This window comes from Chiloscyllium punctatum, unplaced genomic scaffold (assembly GCF_047496795.1).
Source record: "Chiloscyllium punctatum isolate Juve2018m unplaced genomic scaffold, sChiPun1.3 scaffold_355, whole genome shotgun sequence".
Lineage (NCBI taxonomy): Eukaryota > Metazoa > Chordata > Chondrichthyes > Orectolobiformes > Hemiscylliidae > Chiloscyllium > Chiloscyllium punctatum.
Window position 1 is genome coordinate 5665 of NW_027310089.1, and position 18860 is coordinate 24524.

The following is an 18860-nucleotide window of genomic DNA, read 5'->3' on the forward strand; positions in this document are numbered from 1 at the left end:
AAGTAGCCACAGAGAGCTGAAACATGAATGAGAATTGGTCAGGGTTAAACTGTTAATTAGTGCCCACTGCCTTCTGTGTAGAGACTATGGCCCAATAGGACTATGACTGTGGTGTCCACAGCTGAAGTCAGCCTTCTGTCACTCACTGCTGAGCCATGCAATATGGTTAACGGTGATCGTGTCCCTGGTTGTGAAGTCATCCATCAAAATACCATTCACATTTCTAATTTATTCTTTTAATTATTCACAGAACTTAACATTACTGTTTTGCTTTTCGAAGGCTCAATGTGGCCCCCTTCACCTGCTCTTGGAGTTTACACTGCTTGCTGAGACATCACTCTGAAGATGCTGCTAACTTTCCAGTTAGTTTACCCAAATGCACATTATGTACAATTGATTGTGAAGTAAATGTGAACAGACAGCGGGATGGAGGGAGGCGTGTCACAGCTGAGGGTGTGTACACTGATGTCGGATCCAACTGGGGCCACTTGTTTGTGAGCAAGATAGAGAATCTCTAGTCTGTTGTTGTTTGGTCTTTAACCTCCAAAACAGGAAAGTCACTTTCTGCCTTAACTCTAATTAATTTTGAAACTGATTGACCTAAATTACTTGCCAGAGAATAGGGTCCCCTCTTGGGAGCCTCCTGTGGTGCAGTGGTTGTGTCCCTACACTTTAACTGGGGAAACCCTACCTGCTGCAGAGCTGTGCAGTAACATCACTGAACAGTTTGATAAGCAAAATAGGTTCACTAAAAATATTAAAAAATTAGGGGCCCGCTTGTGGCACAGTGCTTGTGTCCCTATCCCTGGATGGGAAGGCCTGGATTCAAGTCCCACCTGCCCCACAGGCATGTAATAGTATCTCTGAGCAGGTTGATTTGATGAATAGGTTAAGTTTAAAAAAAAACAAATCCTCAGCCGCTTTCCCAGAATTGGTCTATTGGCAATGATGTTTCCAATTTGTTTAGGTGGAATAACCAGCCATGGCAACAACTGACCTGTTGGTGGATTTACAAGATGACCTGGTGTCAGATGATACTTCCAAGGCACTTGGACAGCTCAAACTCTCACCACTGGATGAAAAGACCTGGCCTACAGAGTGTGATGGCGAGTTACAGTCAGGTTAGTCTTACCTGTGATTGTGGTTCTGTTAAGGGGCAGGGCTCAGTGCAGAGCCTCTAAATACTGAACTGTGATCGATGCTTCAAATATATGGGGGTGGCAAGCAATTTCACCCTAAAAATCCTGAGAAAAAGAAATCGCGGAGGCACCCAAGTAGGCTCTCCTCTCTCCTGCCTGAGCAGAGTTAACATAATCTGTGAGGAATTGCTTCTTCAATCACTGGCTGTGCCTCTCTCTGGGCATTTGCTGCTGACAGGGACTCTGGGATGACACAAAACGCAGGAGGTTTTGTTGTGAGTGCATCACCTAATGAAGGAATTAATGAGACTGGGAAAGGATCCCTATGACAGCCATTAATGAGTTGCTGCAAGTCAAATTCTCAAAGCCCTTGAGAAAATCTAAAGAGGATTCCTTGAGAAAATATACAGAGTCCCTCTCTCATCTTTGAACAGAAACTGAACTCTACCTAATTGCCAAAGCTGTGCTCATATAGATCCTACACAAGACATTCATGACTGACTGAAACACACAAAAGAAATCTCCAGCTGACCATTTCTCTCTGCACCTGTGTTCACTGCGGAAAGTTCCAGACTGGTTTCCCTCAGCTGACGTTGCACAAGCCATCGTCCCTATTTGCTGTCTTCTTAGACTCTCAATGTCAATCTCTGCCAGCATGCAGTACCTCGGCATGGGTTAGGATCTTGTTTTCTACATGTCCGACTTCTATACTGCAATCTAGCGTTGTGTGAAGTCTAGGTCCTGAGTTATAGACATCAACTAGAACTCAACACTATAACAGGCTAAAGTTCACTCCCCTGACTTGACCAAACCGAGACTTCGAGTCAAGCAACCACTCTCAATGCAGGATAAGCATCAGTTCCTTCTTATAAAGCTCACACAGAAGTTGCACCTCTCACGTTTAAACCTGCCACATACAGAGGTTTTAGCAACAAGATGTAAGAATCTAGTATTTTCTGGTTTAAAAAGGTTAGGTCTTCTGTCTAATATAGAAAAGGTTCCTTGCTCTGCTGCATGATTGATGCAAGATTTATGTTGCAAGAGGCTGGACTCCCAATTCTGACGCTAGGCCTGAACCCATTTTGGAGTTTCACAGAGAGATTCTCTCCACGAGGCCGAGCGAGTTTTCTCAACCTTTCTTCCCAAACCAGCCTCGTGCACCATGTCCCCATGGCACCCTGCTTGTTGTATTTTCCCACTTACCACAGGTGGAAATACTGCTGCTGCGATTCCTGGGATTCTAACAATCTTTAAAGCTGAGCTATGGACACTGTGAAGTATTGGCAGTGTGCACTTGGCCTAGACATATCAGAGAGGGAGAATTTGGCAGCCTGCTTTGCTGATGAGGACTTGAAGGCCTTGGTGGACAAGGATCTACCTGTGGTGACTGTCCACAGAACGTGCCTTCAGATGTTGGCTGACAGAAGGCAGGAAGAGCTGGAGTTGCCAGGAAACCGCTCTGATTGTCATGTTAGGAATTGTTGCTGTCTAGTTTCTATCCTGAGGTGGAAGAATGGAAACCTATATTTCATTGAGCTGAGATGACACGATAGTGAAGATATTACTACAGGCAAATAGGCCTCTCGCTGCTCAGCAGTGAGAGCCTCCTCTCGTTGTTCGGCACTTGGTTGGAAAATGGGATTTTTGCTCACAAAATTGGGGATCTCCTTGCTGCCAATCTTGCGCAGTTGTCCCAACTTCCTTGAATTGTCCATGTCATTCACTGTCGGGAGGATTTGGCCCTATAGTTGGCATTCCACCTTTTTTGTAATTTTCCTAACATATCATCAGACTCTGCTGGCTTGGATACCTTAAGCATTCGCAGGAGAATTGACCACTTTAGTTTAGTTTTGACATGGAGATAACTGGGTTGAAAGAGTTCTCTATCCAAATGGAATTGAATGCTCCTGGTCAGTGATCTTTGAAGTAAATAACCACTGTCAGGTGCCTCGTTTGTTAAGGTCTGGGTTTTAAAAGGGACTGTTTCAAATCTCCCTGTCAAACAGTTGCACTCATTGGAACAACAGTAGGACATTCAGCCTGACCAGCCTACTCTGTCATTTTAATACAACTATGGTTGATCAAACACTTCAATACCTTTTCATCTCACTATCTGTACAACCTTTTACACCATTGATAATGCAAAGTGATCAATCTCTACTTTAGATATCCATAATCCTTTGAGTTAAAAAAAGAAGTTTTCTCATCTCATCCTTTGTGGCATGTCCCTTAATTTTAAGTTGTGCCTCTTTGGTTTTCCTCTCCCCAGTTAGGGAGACATCTTACCTCAAAACTAAACTAGTTCCACTTGGCCCACAACCCCTCTAAACCTTCCCTATTCATATACCGATCCAAATGTCTTTTAAATGTTCTAAGTATATCTGCATCCACCACTTCCTCTGGCAGTTAATTCCACATGCAAACCCCCCTCTGTATGAAAAGGTTGCCCCTGAGATCCCTTTAAAATATTTCCCCTCTCAACTTAAAAGTATGACCTATCTTAAGGAAAAGACTTTTGCTATTCACCTTATCCATGCCCTTCATGATTTTATAAACTTCTATAAGGTCATCCCTTAACCTCCTATGCTTCAGTGAAAAAAGTCCCAGCCTATCCTTATAACTCAAACCCTCCAGTCCCAGCAACATCCTGGTAACTCTTTCCTGAGCCCTCTCCAATTTAATAATATACTTCCTATAGCAAGATACTAGAACTGAACACAGTGCTCCAAAGGTGGCCTCACCAATGTCCTGTATAACTGTAATATGATGTCCCAACTCATATAGTGAAAGCTCTGAGCAATGAGGCAAGTGTGCTGAACACTTCTTAACCACCCTGTCGACCTGTGATGCACATTTCAAAGAACAATGTACTGAACTTCCCTGTTCGACAGCACTATCTAGGGCCACACCATTAATTGTGGAATTGTTTGTTTTACCAAATGCAATATCTCCTGTTTATCCAAATTAAATCTCATCTGCCACTCCTCAGCTCATTGGCCCAATTGATCAAGATCCCTTTGTCATCTTAGATAACCTTCTTCACGTTCAACTATACCACCAATTTTGGTGTCATCCACAAACATGCTAAGCATGTATCCTAAATTCTCATCCAAATCGTTTATATAAATGACAAACAAAAGTGGACCCAGCACCTTTTCTGTTACTTCTGTATTATCAATTATAAATTCTCCTCTCTCTGTCTGTAATGGATCCTCTTTCGGGAAGCTTCAGAGAGGGTGTAGAGGAGATTTACCAAGATGCTGCCTGGACTGGAGGGCATATTCTATGAAGAAAGGTTGAGGGAGCTAGGGCTTTTCTAATTGGAACGGAGAAGGAATGAGAGGTGACTCGATAGAGGTGTACAAGATGTTGAGAAGCGTAGATAGAGTGAATAGCTAGAGACATTTTTCTCATGGGCGGAAATGCCAGAAATAATTTTAAGGTGATTGGAGGAAGGTTTAGAGGAAATATCAGAGATGCGTTCTTTATCAGAGTGGTGAGTACATGGGATTCACTGCCAGTGGTGGTAGTGGAGTCAGATACATTAGGGACATTTAAGCGACTCTTGGATAAGCACATGGAAGATAGTGCAATGTAGGGTATGTCGCGAGCTTGGAGACGATTTGCAGCTCAGGTTGAGGTTCTGGATGTAAGTTTGCTTGCTGAGCTGGAATGTTTGTTTTCAGATGTTTCGTCACCATACAAGGTAACATCATCAGTGAGCTTCCGGTGTTATGGCCCACTTTCTGTTTGTGTTTTGGTTTCCTTGGGTTGGTGATGTCATTTCCGGTGGTGATGAAATTTCCTGTGTTGGTGGTGTCATTTCCTGTTCTTTTTCTCAGAGGGTGATCCCATCTATCACCCTCTGAGTAAAAGAACAGGAAATGACATCACCAACCCAAGGAAATATAAACACAGAAAGCAGGCCATAACACCAGTGCATCACTGGAAGCTCATTATTGTTGTCACCATACGAGGTAACACCATGTCTGAAAACGGATTTTCCAGCTCAGTGAGCAGACTTAGGTGAAGAAGGGTATATAGGTCAGTCTGATCTTAGAGTAGGATAGAAGGCCGGCACAACTTCAAGAGCCAAAGGACCTGTACAGTGCTGTATTGTTCAATGATCTATGTATAGAAGCTTTTTCAATAGCCTCAATGTGACACTGTAAGTACCCCCTCACCACTATGAATAAAAGAATCATGGGACAGTACCCAGACATGAGACAGCACTTTCCAAATCGAGGAGCAAAATAATCTGAGAAAGCTGATGGGGTTCTGGGCAACTTCAACAAGTACGTTGTTGAGTAAAGAGGCGATACTGTGAAGGGGAAAAGGAAGAAATTCCCATTGCAAAATATCCTTGCCCTCCCCTGTCAGCCAATCCTTCCAGTAATGTCCTGATGGAGCGGCCTTTGCTGGGTATGTTTTAGTGAATGTCAGTGAGTATTGGCATGCTAATTGCTAGTGAGTGAACCAAAGAGTGTGGGCACATGATGATCAGAAGAATGAAGTCAAAAGAATATTAACATTTTCAGCAGTCACACAGAGTGATTGTCCAACTACATGAAAGTGAATACCTACAATTTCATAGAGGTCTTCCAAGGTCCATGCATTTCACCTCCGTTCTTAGGTAGTCTGCCGTGTTGATTTATTTAAGATATTGCAGTAGTTATTTGAATGCAAATTAATTTTGATTACTCCTGCATTTGTACTCAGTGGGTCAAATTTTAATCTTTAATTTTGAGGTATCTTCGAGCTTCTAAACCTGAGACAGTATCTTGTTCCCATTTGGGTGTGTTGAATCTTTCTCACCCCAGTGACATTTTCGAGACTTGGGTCAGAAGAGTTGAGGCAGATTTGGTGTTTTGTGACATCAGCAGGGTATATCCATCCCTGATTGGCTGTCTGGCATGTCAGTCAGTCTTGGTGACCAATCCCATAGTGGCACAAAGACCTAAGGCTGCCACCCACCAGCAGTGGAATGTTAATTGACTGTGGATTTTGTTCCTTAATACGCAAAGTCTTTTCAGCTGAGAGGAAACTAGGTAAGAAAAGTCATTTAAACTGATTTACCTGGTCCCTTGAGAGACGTTAAGCCCAAAATTAAGTTCATAAACAATACTAGGACCTCTGAAGATCAGCTGTTTGAGACACCACACCAGAAGTGAAACTGACTGTGGCCATGAAGGCATGTGAAGCTGTTGGGTTCAAGCTTCGGGAGCAAGGTAGGTCACATGATTGCATGGGACTCCAACTGTGGTTTAGTTAAAATCACAGTAAACCTTGGGCTCCTCTTAATTCCTTACTGGTCTAAGGGCAGCCTTCAGTTTGGTATTGATACATCTGCAGATCCCAGGTCCTAGCGTCCAGTTTTTATTACTTACTCATTAATGGGATGTGGACTGGTATTTATTGTCCATCCTTAATTGTTCCCAAGGTGATGGTGGTCAGCTGCCAGTGTGTTATTTTCAAGTCAAGATGTGTACGGCGAGAAGGGGGACTTAGAGATTTTTGTATTCCCATTCTTCTTCTTGTGGTTTGGAAAGTTAACTGATCTCAGTCAGGTAGTATTATTCATGAGACCAACTGCTCTCTGAATCACAAAGCAAGGGAAGGGAGGTGAATATCCAAGAGTCTTTATCTTTGTTTTCCGCAGAGCAGCCATACGTGTATGTGATAAGAGGTTTGAATTCAGTACTTTTCATGTCCAGTTAGCCTGAAACCTCTACTGTGTAGACTCGGGGCATAAGTAACTGTTACGGCACGTTACTGAAAGCTGTAAACACCCAAAGGCAATGAGAGTTGTCAGCTGGTGGAGCAAAAGTGTTGAGAGATACTTCAGAGCTTGCAGTCCTGGCTCTTGCAGCCAGTGAGAATGTTAATGAAACAGGACAAGATCAAATGAAACATCTACTATTTCTCATCTTGATACCTGTATCTGAATCTCCAGCAACATGGTGGATTACCCCATTGACAGCCTCTAGGTAGACCCCAGTAGGAATTTGTTGGAACAATCAGTGAGGGAGCTCTAGTGGTAATGGCCTAGTTTCAGAGATGCCATCCCTTTCCTCACATGAAGACCACCCCATTTAGTTTCCTTGGTTTCAGTGTTTTTCTCTCCACCGCCATCTATTTTAATTCCAGGTCCATGGCCCCCAGAGCCCTTTGGCTAAACTAACCTCCCCTGCCATTCCATGACTTGCCTAACACCAATTCCACCACTATCACTTCTGGAATCCTTCACAACACCCCACCTAATATTGCTCAAACCCCTTGCTTGCAACCTTACTCCATGATCCTGTGTCTACCAGAGCTGGTCTTGGGCCAATTAGAGTCATAGAGTCATAGAGATGTACAGCACGGAAACAGACCCTTTGGTCCAACCTGTCCATGCTGACCAGATATCCCAACCCAACCTAGACCCTGCTGCCAGTATCCGGCCCATATCCCTCCAAACCCTTCCTATTCATATACCCATCCAAATGCCTTTTAAATATTGCAATTGTACCAGCCTCCACCACTTCCTCTGGCAGCTCATTCCATTCACGCACTACCCTCTGCGTGAAAAAGTTGCCCCTTAGGTCTCTTTTATATCTTTCGCCTCTCACCCTAAACCTATGCCCTCTAGATCTGGACTCCCCGACCCCAGGAAAAAGACTTTGTCTGCTTATCCATGCCCCTCATAATTTTGTAAATTTCTATAAGGTCACCCCTCAGCCTCCAACACTCCAGGGAAAACAGCCCCAGCCTGTTCAGCCTCTCCCTATAGCTCAAATCCTCCAACCCTGGCATCATCCTTGTAAATCTTTTCTGAACTCTTTCAAGTTTCACAACATCTTTGCGATAGGAAGGAGACCAGAATTGCATGCAATATTCCAACAATGGCCTAACCAATGTCCTGTACAGCCGCAACATGACCTCCCAACTCCTGTACTCAATACTCTGACCAATAAAGGAAAGCATACCAAACACCTTCTTCACTATCCTATCTACCTGCAACTCCACTTTCAAGGAGCTATGAACCTGCACTCCAAGGTCTCTTTGTTCAGCAACACTCCCTAGGACCTTACAATTAGGTCCTGCTAAGTCCTGCTAAGATTTGCTGTCCCAAAATGCAGCACCTCGCATTTATCTGAATTAAACTCCATCTGCCACTTCTCAGCCCATTGGCCCATCTGGTCCAGATCCTGTTGTAATCTGAGGTAACCCTCTTTGCTGTTCACTACATCTCCAATTTTGGTGTCATCTGCAAACTTACTAACTGTACCGCTTATGCTCACACCCAAGTCATTTATGTAAATGACAAAAAGTAGAGGACCCAGCACCGATCCTTGTGGCACTCCACTGGTCACAGACCTCCAGTCTGAAAAACAACCCTCCATCACTACCCTCTCTCTTCTACCTTTGTGCCAGTTCTGTATCCAAATGGCTAGTTCTCCCTGTATTCCGTGAGATCTAACCTTGCTATTCAGTCTCCCATGGGGAACCTTGTCTAACCCCTTTCTGAAGTCCATATAGATCACATCTACTGCTCTGCCCTCATCAATTCTCTTTGGTACTTCTTCAAAACCACAATCCAGTTTGTGAGACATGATTTCCCACACGCAAAGCCATGTTGACTATCCCTAATCAGTCCTTACCTTTCCAAATACATTTACATCCTGTCCCTCAGGATTCCCTCCAACAACTTGCTCACCGGCCTGTAGTTCCCTGGCTTGTCCTTACCGCCCTTCTTAAACAGTGGCACCACGTTTGCCAACCTCCAGTCTTCCAGCACCTCACCTGCGAGTATCGATGATATAAGTATCTCAGCAAGATAGCACGTCGACCACTGACAGGGAATGCAGGTCAGGTAGCGAGTCTTGTGCCTGTTGTGAACCGCTGTAAATAAATCAATGTAAAACCAATCCAAGTATTAGGAAAAGAGCCCAAGTGATCCCATTGACCATTAATATAGACCCCTATGAAGCCATTCTTGGCAATGGCCAACTTTGAGTATAAGTTAGCTACACTGAAGTTGGGCTTCCAATGTGGCCCTCATTAGCAGTGAACGACTCAGTGCTTGTAGTTAATGGCATTAGATAGGCCATTGTAACCCATGTGCATGTTACACCCTCAGAAATCGTGCATGCTCCTGGGAAACTTTTAATTTGGCATATTTCTTAGATATTCTTGAGACTTGAATGCAACATTGTAAACTCCAGGAGACTGAACTGAATGATATGACTAATCACAGCTAGTTACTATTAACTTTCTCAAATGTGAAATGTAGCTCAGGCTCCGCTAATAACAAATCTATGTTACTAATCTCGAAGAACCTTCACACCACCTCCTCTTCAGTTGTCTGAGGGAGGGAAAAAAATCTGCTAGGAATGGGTTTGTGTTAATGAGGCCTGATGTTTCTTTAAGATATTAATGGAGCTCTGTGTTATTGACTGTTATGTCGACATTGACTTGGCTAACTAATTAGTTCTACCCTACTGTTCTTTTCCCTGAGCTTTCCTTTAGAAATTTGCACAGATTTGTTTATTAATCTGTGATGTATAAATCTCTAAACAATGACAATTTCCAAAGTATTTGCACAATTGAAAAGGCAGGTGTTGTAAATACCCTTCTTTCTCTGTGTGGTTGGTGTGTGTCTGATTACCTCACATGCACATGCTCCTATGATAACCTTTCATCCCCTTAGGAATCACGAATCTACCTACCTCTGCCTTAAAAATATTCGAGGGCTCTGCTTCCACCACTTTTTGGGAAAGGGAATTTCAAAGACTCACGGTCCTTTGTGAGAAAAAATGTCTCCTTATCTCTGACATAAATGGGCAAGCCCTTACTTTTAAACACTGGTTCCTAATTCTACAGTTTCTCACAACAGAATGTATCTTTACATGCACCCTCCATATATTTCAATCAAATCACCTCTTTCTGCTGTACACTCCAACAGAAGCAAGATTAGCTTACCCAATATTTCCTCGTAAGACAACCTGCCCAGCCCAGATATTAGTCTAGTAAACTTTTGCTGAACTGCCTCTAACAGAAGTACATCTTTTCTTAAATAAGGTAAGCAATACTGTGAAACAATAGCTCAGATATAGTTTCTCAAATTCCCTTTATCCAAGTGTGCACGATTTCTGAGGGTGTAACATGCACATGGGTTACAATGGCCTATCCAATTCCATATATAAATTGTAAGAGGTTGATGATTTTGCACTGATCCCTGTTGCACACCATTTGTTATATCTACCCAACTGGAAAATGACCCATTTAAGCCTAGCTAACAAAAAATAATCTTTTCTCCATGCTAATATGTTATCCCCTAAATCTTCAGCTGTTATTTTCCACAAAAACCTTTAACATAGCCCTTTTATCAACTGGCTTCTGGAAAGCTTAAGTGTGTATCCACTGGTTCCTCTTTATTCATAGCTCAAAAATCTCCAATATGTTGGTTAAATGTAATTTTTCATTCACAAAACCATGAAGTAACCCGTGTCCTGCTGTAATGTCTTTAATTCTAGCTCCTAATATCTGCCCTGTGACAGATGTTAAATTAACTGGCCTGTACATTCCTGCTTCCTGTTTCCCTCCACCTTTGGGGAAAGATGCTGTTTTACAGTCTGATAGAATCTTCACCGAATGCAGGAAAGTTTGAAGAATTAAAACCAATGCATCAAGTTTTTTTTCATGAGCCAGTTTTTTTGACATCCTAAGAGAAGTCCATCAGAACCTGGGGACTTGTCAGCTCAGCTCAAACAGTTTGCTCAGCAGCACTTCCCTGGTGGTTTTCTTGAGTTCCTCCCAGCTTTCTATTTCCTGATTAACACCTATTTCTGGGATTTCTTGTATTTTCTGTAATAACGACTAGTATAAAATACCTATTCAATTCATCCTTATTTTCCATTAGTAATTTTCCCCACCCACTTTCTATTGAATTAAAGCTCACTTAGTTAACTTTCATTTTTAAATATCTGTAGAAACGCTTAACTTTTTCACATTTGTATTTGATTTTCTCTTGTACAGTACTGTAATGTTTCTCTTCTTATTAATCATTTAGTCATTCCGGTTTTTAAAAAAAAATTCTGTCCAATCTGCTCTCCTGCCATCCTTCTTTGCACAATTATGTGCGTTTTCTTTAAGTTTGAAGCCAACTTTTTATGGTGGATCCTCTCCTTGGAACTTTTCTTTCTTGTTGCAGTGTACCTACTCTGTACATTCTGAAATACCCCCTTAAATATCCACCTATTAACCTATTCCTAACTAAATTTGCCACTTCACTTTAGCTGGCTGTGCTTTCATGACCTCACAATTGCCTTTGTTTAAGTTTAAAATGCCAGGCTTGGGATCCATCTTCTCTCCCACAAACTGAGCATAAAATTTAATGGTTTTACGTTTGCTGACAACAAGAGGCATCTTCACTGCAAAGTCATCAAAACTCTTTGCACAATGCCAGGTCTAGTATAGACTGCTGTCTTGAATCGTTCCAGAAAGTGCTGTTCTAAGAAACTGTCCCAAAAACATCCTATGAACTCCTTGTCTGGGTTACTTATTCCCATCTAACTTTTCCAGTCTTCAAGTAGATTAAAATCCCCTATGATTATCTCTGTGCCTCTCTGATAAACTCCGATTGCCTCTTCCTTTACACTTCAACCTCCCATCCTTAAGGAAGTCTGTAAACCACTTCTCAAGAAGTCCCTGATTGCCTTTGGCATTTTTATCTTTAAGAAGCTGCCTATACATCCTGATTTCTTGAACTGATGTTATCCTAACACCATGGTTGATTTTTAGTTTCAGAGCAGTCTTCTGCAAGGAAAGGTGGCAAAGAGGGAGAGCTGCCATATTCAGGTAAGTATTTAAAGCTGTCAATTGAGAGGACATGAGAGTGAGTGAATGGGAGATTGAGCTGAGGTGGTAGGTGGCTCATTGAGGATTGGGAGTATGATTGTGTGTGTGTGGGGTGGGGGTGGGGGGGGGGGGGGGGGGGGGGTGGAGCTTAGTGGAATCCCGAAGTTACACTAAAGAGTGTAATGATTTTAGATCGGTATTTGGATGTGTAATACCTATCTAGATCAAATCTCTGACCAGTTTACTGCCTGTGTTTGCTGACTGATACCTACCTATGTTTTACTGGGTGTAGAGCACGCCCTCTAATACTTATATATATGTATATGATGTGAGTTTGGAGGCTAAATATTCTCTTGATTTCCAGCAGACAATGACACCTTGCCTGAAGTTGTTGAAACTCCCCCTGATCTGAAGTGGGACGATCCATACTATGATATTGCAAGACGCCAAATTGTGGAAGTAGCAGGTAAGTGGCATAAAATAGTCTGGAATTACTATTGTTCAGAATACAATTATGGAGTTGGATGAGGAGGGAAAATCCAACTGAAACCCTACTGATGCAACTCCTTGTGCTTGCCAGGTTTTGTAGTATTTAAATGAAGGAATGTTCTTTCCTGTGAGCAGCTTCCCCTTCCCTTTCTGCCATGCGAAAGGGATTCTTAAAATTACCTCAACTTTTTTAAAATTAAGATTACATCGACCCGAGAAACAGGTCATTCAGGCAAACCAGGTGTGCAATTGTTTGGATTCTGCCCGAGTCTCCTCCCAATTTTCCTCGTCTAAACCTGCCATCATAACCCTTCTCCCTCAAATGCTCTCTGTCTTCCCCATATGTGTTTCTGTCCTAATTTCTTCAACTACTCCTCGTGGTAGCAGTGTCCATATTCTCAACACTCGTGAGTAAAGATAAATTCCCTATTTGATTTCATCCTGATTATCTTATGGTCTTTAGTTATGCCCACCTCCCCATGTCCCCCACACACAAATTCCCCCATGTGTTATCTCTGTATCTGCTGTCTTTTATTTCATATCTTTGTCAGAGTTTAGACAAATCTCTCTCTATTCTGGTGTTCCAATTTGTCCCTCGGTTCGCCCAGGGCTGGGGATGCAGAAATTGTGCTTCTTTACCTTGTGAGGTGTTGGATGCTAATAGAAACCATTGTCATGTTTGGGTCCCTTAACTAAACTGTGGTTGTTTCCATGTGTTCTTCCCTCCTAGAATAATGTGAATCTTGAACAGATTTGGAACAGACTAAGTTTGTTAGGCTGTGATGTGTTACTTTCATTTAGTGACCTGACCTCTGTGATGGGTGGATATAATATCATTCACAGTATAAGTAGAGAATCCCAACTACACCCACGAGATGTGGGTATCTTGCTGAATATACACCATGTTACAGCTGCCATGCCATTGCCAGCCCTATTTGGAATGCAGTAAAAACTTTCTGGATTTAATTGGAATGTTACCACTAAGTGAAAGGCTATCTCTACATCGTTGAAATCCATGCTGCTAGAGTTTCTGTTTGCCTGGTGTCTTGTGCACACTGTCTTCCATAGCGACACACGTACTTTTCACCATGTAATAAGGTCCAGTTTGATGTGGTTTTGTATGTTGCACAAATGACTGTTCTACCTGACGTAGCAGCACCAGAGCCACTAGGTACAATATGCTTTGTATTTCTCAAAGTTCTGGAAGCATTGTTCCTTGCATCATAAGTGTTGTGGAATTGATCAGTAAGCTGTTTAATTGTGTGTTTCTAGTTGGTACCCCACGTTCGATTTGGATTGCAATTTCCTCTTCAGTTTGATGTGTGTGAAGGGGAAGAAACTATTTTCAAATATTTAGAAAGGATTGCATAGAAAGTACAGGTCACAAGCAGGCCATTTGGCCCATTTGGTCTGTACCATTGTTGATGTCGTACAGGACCCTCCTCCCACCTAACTTGATTTAACCATCCATCTGTGTTGCTTTCTTTCTCATGCTTCGCTTGCTTTCCCTGTAAATGATGCTGCAGCTACTACATATGATATAGCCATTCACATATTTGCTGATGCTTTGAGGTTGTTTTTTTTTTGTCCCTTCCTTCATAGTGAGACAATTTTACTTGGTTCCTGAGCACTGTTTCCCACAAACAAGCCTTGGATTTTGGATGTGATGAACTCTGTAATAGTGTGGGGTTAGAAGAGCACTGTTAGGAGATGGTGAAGAGGGATCACACATTTGGTTGTGTCCAAATACTGTTTGTGATTTTGAGACCTTTGTAGACTAACCAAGGCTACAGGAAACCCTCATGACAATACTCAAACCAGATTTAAAAAGAAAAATTATTGATTGGTGTCCACAATGTTTGGTTTGCAAATGTGATTGGTTAAAGGTTTATTTTTCAGTGAAAGGCTCTGACTGGCTCACTGGAGAGAACGCTGGTTTGTGTGAAATGAACTGACCCAGCCTGTCTATTCCTACAGGGGATGATAACTTTGGCAGGAAGGTAATAGTGGTCAGTGCCTGTCGGATGCCTCCCAGTCACCAGTTGGACCATACCCAACTGCTTAAGTGAGTTTGCCACAAGAAACGTGTTTTTTTTTTTGTCTTGTAAAGTGCCATATCCTAAACACCCAGAATAAATGAATCTTTGAATGCAACTTGACTTGGAGGACATGGGACAGTTTGATAACTGGGGATCTTAAGTCATCATGGAAAATCCAACAGAGGTAGAATTTTTGTTTTGTCTCGTATTAACACCATATCCTCTTGAGCCTGGATATAATGTTGAATTTGTACACCAACGAGTTATTTTGAGAGGGGATTAAGGGAATTAATGGAATAGCAAATAGAATTTTCAGGAGGCTATAATCAACGAATAATGAGACTCTTTGCTGGAAAATCTTCAAAACAGAGTGCTTTCTATCATTCCCACCCCATTCCCGAACTGGCCAAGATCAATCAGCAAGTGGAGTTAGAGGACTGTCTCTTGGCCAAACACCACACCCTTCTTGGGTCCCCTTGGGGAATGTTGCTGCTTAACAGCCCATGATTCTTAATCCCCACCCGGAGGTCAACAGAGTAGCCAGTTTAATGGGGCAAGAAAGTCAGCAGGGCTATGAAATTGATGAATTTTAATCTGGAACTTGTGGCTACCAGTTGGAGTAGATATGACATTGTGGAGCTTCATAGCAATTTACTGCTTTGGGTAATCAGCGACTTTGCGATATTGAGCTGGATCTTAGTCAGCAGCTGGTTTCCCACAGAGCCCAACCTCCTGACTCCTTTCTCATTGCTGAACTGTTTTGTGGCACACAGTTGGAATTCCTTCTGGAGTGATAAGCTTTGCTATCAGGAGGTGGCTGATGGGAAAGGAGTCAAAAGCCCCAAAATACTACTGTCCAGGTTGGATCAACATTCTCCATTCTCAAAGCTTAGCTTCTGCCAGCATTTTTTTGCAGTTAATTGACTCGCTCTAAAGATTAACTCAGTTATGCTGATGAGCTTCTTGATCCTCGACATTGCCTCATCGTAACCACAATCATTTTCAGTCTTCATTATTTAGGAAGTAGAGTGGGACAAGTTTCTCTTAGAACTGAGTTCTGTTTTTGTTGAAGTGTTGATAATACTGTGGGTCTAGAAGGTTGTGGCAGACTGTTCATTTTGGGTGCACAGTGCGCACTAAGTACTCCCAATACAGATAAAGCACCTAAATGTTCTCTATTAGAACCCTAACAGTGTGTCTCAACGATCTTCAAGAGTGTAGAAGGCCCCAGCCTGCCACTCTCCACACCAGCCATTCAGGAGTCCTCCTTATTATGGTGGTCCTCATACCACTTGGAGCTAACCAACCCAAACCCACTTAGGGCCTTGCATCTTGTCAGGAAATGAGCACTCTGTTTCTCGGTCTGGGTTGTATTTCAATCGTGACTGTGACCAACCTGTCTTTAAAGACAGATATTGAATGAACACTTTGTATCTCTCTTCATAGTAGATGCAAATTACATGTTGGAAATAGAGGGTAACCATGGAGATAAAAAGTAAAAAAAAACTTAAGTCAATAATAACAGCAGAGAAAATGTATTGGGAAATGAAAGAAGCTAAGGTCTGACAAATCCCCAGGACCATAGTCTACACTCTATGGTTTTAAAAAAAAGAACTGCTGAGATAGTGATTATGATTGTCCGTAATTCCCTATTTTCCTGAACTGTCCCAAAAGACTGAAAATGACAAAATGTAACCCTGGTACCCGAGAAAGGAAAGAGAGTGGAAATCGGCCACCACAGTTAGCCTGAGATCAATCATCTGTTAAGTGCTGAAATATTTTAAAGAACAAAGAAGAACAAAGAAAATTTACAGCCCAGGGTCAGGCCGTTCGGCCCTCCAAGCCTAAGCTGATCCAAATCCACTGTCTAAACCTGTTGCCCAATTCCTAACCATCTGTATCCCTCTGCTCCCCACCCACTCATGCATTTGTCCAGATGCACCTTAAATGAATCTACCGTGCCTGCCTCTACCACCTCTGCTGACAACGTGTTCCAGGCACCTACCACCCTGTGTGTAAAGTACCTTCCACATGTGTCCCCCTTAAACTTTTCACCTCTCCCCTTGAAAGCGTGACCTCTTGTTATTGAATCCTTCACCCTGGGAAAAAACTTATCTCTATCTGCCCTGTCTATACCCTTCATGGTTTGTAGACCTCAATCAGGTTCCCCCCTCAATCTCCTTTTCTCTAACGAAAACAAAGCTAACCTACTCAACCTCTCTTCATAGCTAGCACCTTCCATATCAGGCAACATCCTCGTAAACCTTCTCTGCACCCTCTCCAAAGCGTCCACATCCTTTTGGTAATGTGGCGACCAGAACTGTGCACAGTATTCTAAATGCAGCTGGTTTGGTAAAAAAAGTCTGAACAGAGCACTTAGAGAAGAATAGTATAATCAGAAAAGGCAGCATTTTTGAAAAGTATATCGGAATTTCTTTGGTGGAATTAGTAGGGTAGATAAAGGGGAACGAATAGTTGTAGTTCACTTGGATTAACAAAGTCCATTAGATAAGGTGCCTCACAAAAGAATAATAGAGTCATAGAGATGTACAGCATGGAAACAGACCCTTAATATGGAAGATAAGGGCTCATGGAGTTGAGGGTAATATACGTGAATACAGGATTATATTCGGGATAATGGACAGGGAGCAAAGGGCTTGTATAAACAGGTTATTATCAAGTTGGCAGACAATGACTTCAGTGGTGCAGGTATCAATGGTGAGACCTCAGCTATTTTCAATCTGACTTGGACAAGGAGGCCGAGAGTAATATATCTAAGTTTGATTATGATGCAAAGCAAGATGAGAACCTTAGCTGTGAGGAGGACACACAGAGGCTGGAGAGATATAAACAGGTTAAGTTAGTGGGCAGCAAGGTTCCAGGGGGAGTATAACATGAGGACTGTGAAATTATTCACTTTGGTAGTAAGAATAGAAAAGCAGGATGTCCTGGATAAGGCATGAAATGTGCAAATGTTGGTGTTCAGACAGAGTTTGGTGTACTTATACAATGGTAACATGTAGGTACACTAAGTAATAGGAAAGCAAGTGGCGTGTTTACAGTCAGTGCAATAATGAGAGACCTGCAGAGACTACACCTAGAGTACTGTCTGAGGTTTGATTTCTGTGTCGAAGGAAGGATATATTTGTAATGGACAAAGTGCAGTGATGGTTTACTAGATTATGCCTGGTATGAAGGGTTGTTCTATGATAAGAGACTGAATAAATTGGGCCTGCACTGTAGTGTTTAGAAGAATGAGAGGTTGGCACATGCGTGATCCTGAAAGTATTTGATATTGTTTTCTGTAGCTGGGAGATTTCCAGCAGAGGGGCACAGTCTCAGAATAAGGAGACTATCATTTGGCACCGGTATGAGGAGAATTTTCATCACTCCAAAGAGTGCCAATCATTGGAATTCTCTATCCCTCAGGGTTGTGAACGCACCATCATTGAGTATTTTCAAGGCTGCGATACACTGATGGGGATGTGGAGTGAAGGGAAAGTGGAAATGGCAGAAAATATTTGTATCAAATGATGGATAGCCACGTTGTCTATTCCTGCTCCTTTCTTTATAGTCTTGTCTTAAGGTGTTGGATTTAGTTTTGTTTGAATCTTTGATCATATTTTGTAATGAGTTTGGGGCTTGCGGTATTGAATCTGTTTCTATCTCCTCAACATTAGATACCTGAAGCACACACTGGACAAGTATGTCGAGAGTGACTACTCAGTTGTGTACTTCCATTACGGACTCAACAGTCAGAATAAACCTTCATTTGCTTGGTTACTGGAAGCCTACAAGGAATTTGACAGAAAGTAAGTATATTTGTACCTTAGGCTTTTCAACATTTCAGCTTGGATCTCCCATTCTGTTCTGTGTTTTTTGCTGCATTGTACTCATACAAGAGAGAATGCATGTGTCCATTCTGGAGAGTGCTTAGATCTGATAAGTAGATTCTTCCAGGTCGTCTGTTGATTTGATAAAATGAATGTGTTTCTCGGGGGTTCGGGGTGGGGTTGGGGGAAATGATACAAGCCAAACCCGAGAATGTAAGTCAGATTGGAGAAAATTGTGCAACAAACATGATCAAAGCACCTGATATTCTGTGCCAGCTCCTGTTACTTGATACAATATGGTGTGAAAGCTGAAGCAGTTCAGTGACCTCTGCATTATTGTCCTTCATATCAAAGCAGATTCAATTAATCCAGATAACCAAGGCAGCCAATTGTGTTGGGGGAAAAAGGTCCCTTTTAATGAATGATGCTGAGGCCTTCTCTGTTCTTCAGAGCAGGCCTGAGTTTAGTATTTCAAGCTGCAGGCAACAACACTGACATGCAGCTGTCCATCACTGTTG

The 18860-nt window shown here is 42.3% G+C and overlaps 1 protein-coding gene across 3 annotated transcripts in view; it reads left to right on the forward strand.

Moving 5' to 3' along the window:
- Positions 1 to 434: 434 nt before the first annotated feature.
- The window catches only part of LOC140472529 (rho GTPase-activating protein 1-like), a 44521-nt gene continuing 26095 nt past the window's right edge, over positions 435 to 18860 (forward strand). For 2 of the 3 annotated variants that reach the window (XR_011957699.1, XM_072567496.1), the window contains exons 1-6: positions 435 to 453; positions 968 to 1121; positions 11925 to 11981; positions 12346 to 12447; positions 14448 to 14535; positions 18190 to 18321. Coding sequence is in view for 2 of the 3 variants with exons in the window: in XM_072567496.1 (XP_072423597.1) it covers positions 983 to 1121; positions 11925 to 11981; positions 12346 to 12447; positions 14448 to 14535; positions 18190 to 18321 (518 nt within the window). In the remaining variant the exon portion in view is untranslated. The remainder of the gene's footprint in view (positions 454 to 967; positions 1122 to 11924; positions 11982 to 12345; positions 12448 to 14447; positions 14536 to 18189; positions 18322 to 18860) is intronic. The other variant, XM_072567497.1, reaches the window with a different exon arrangement.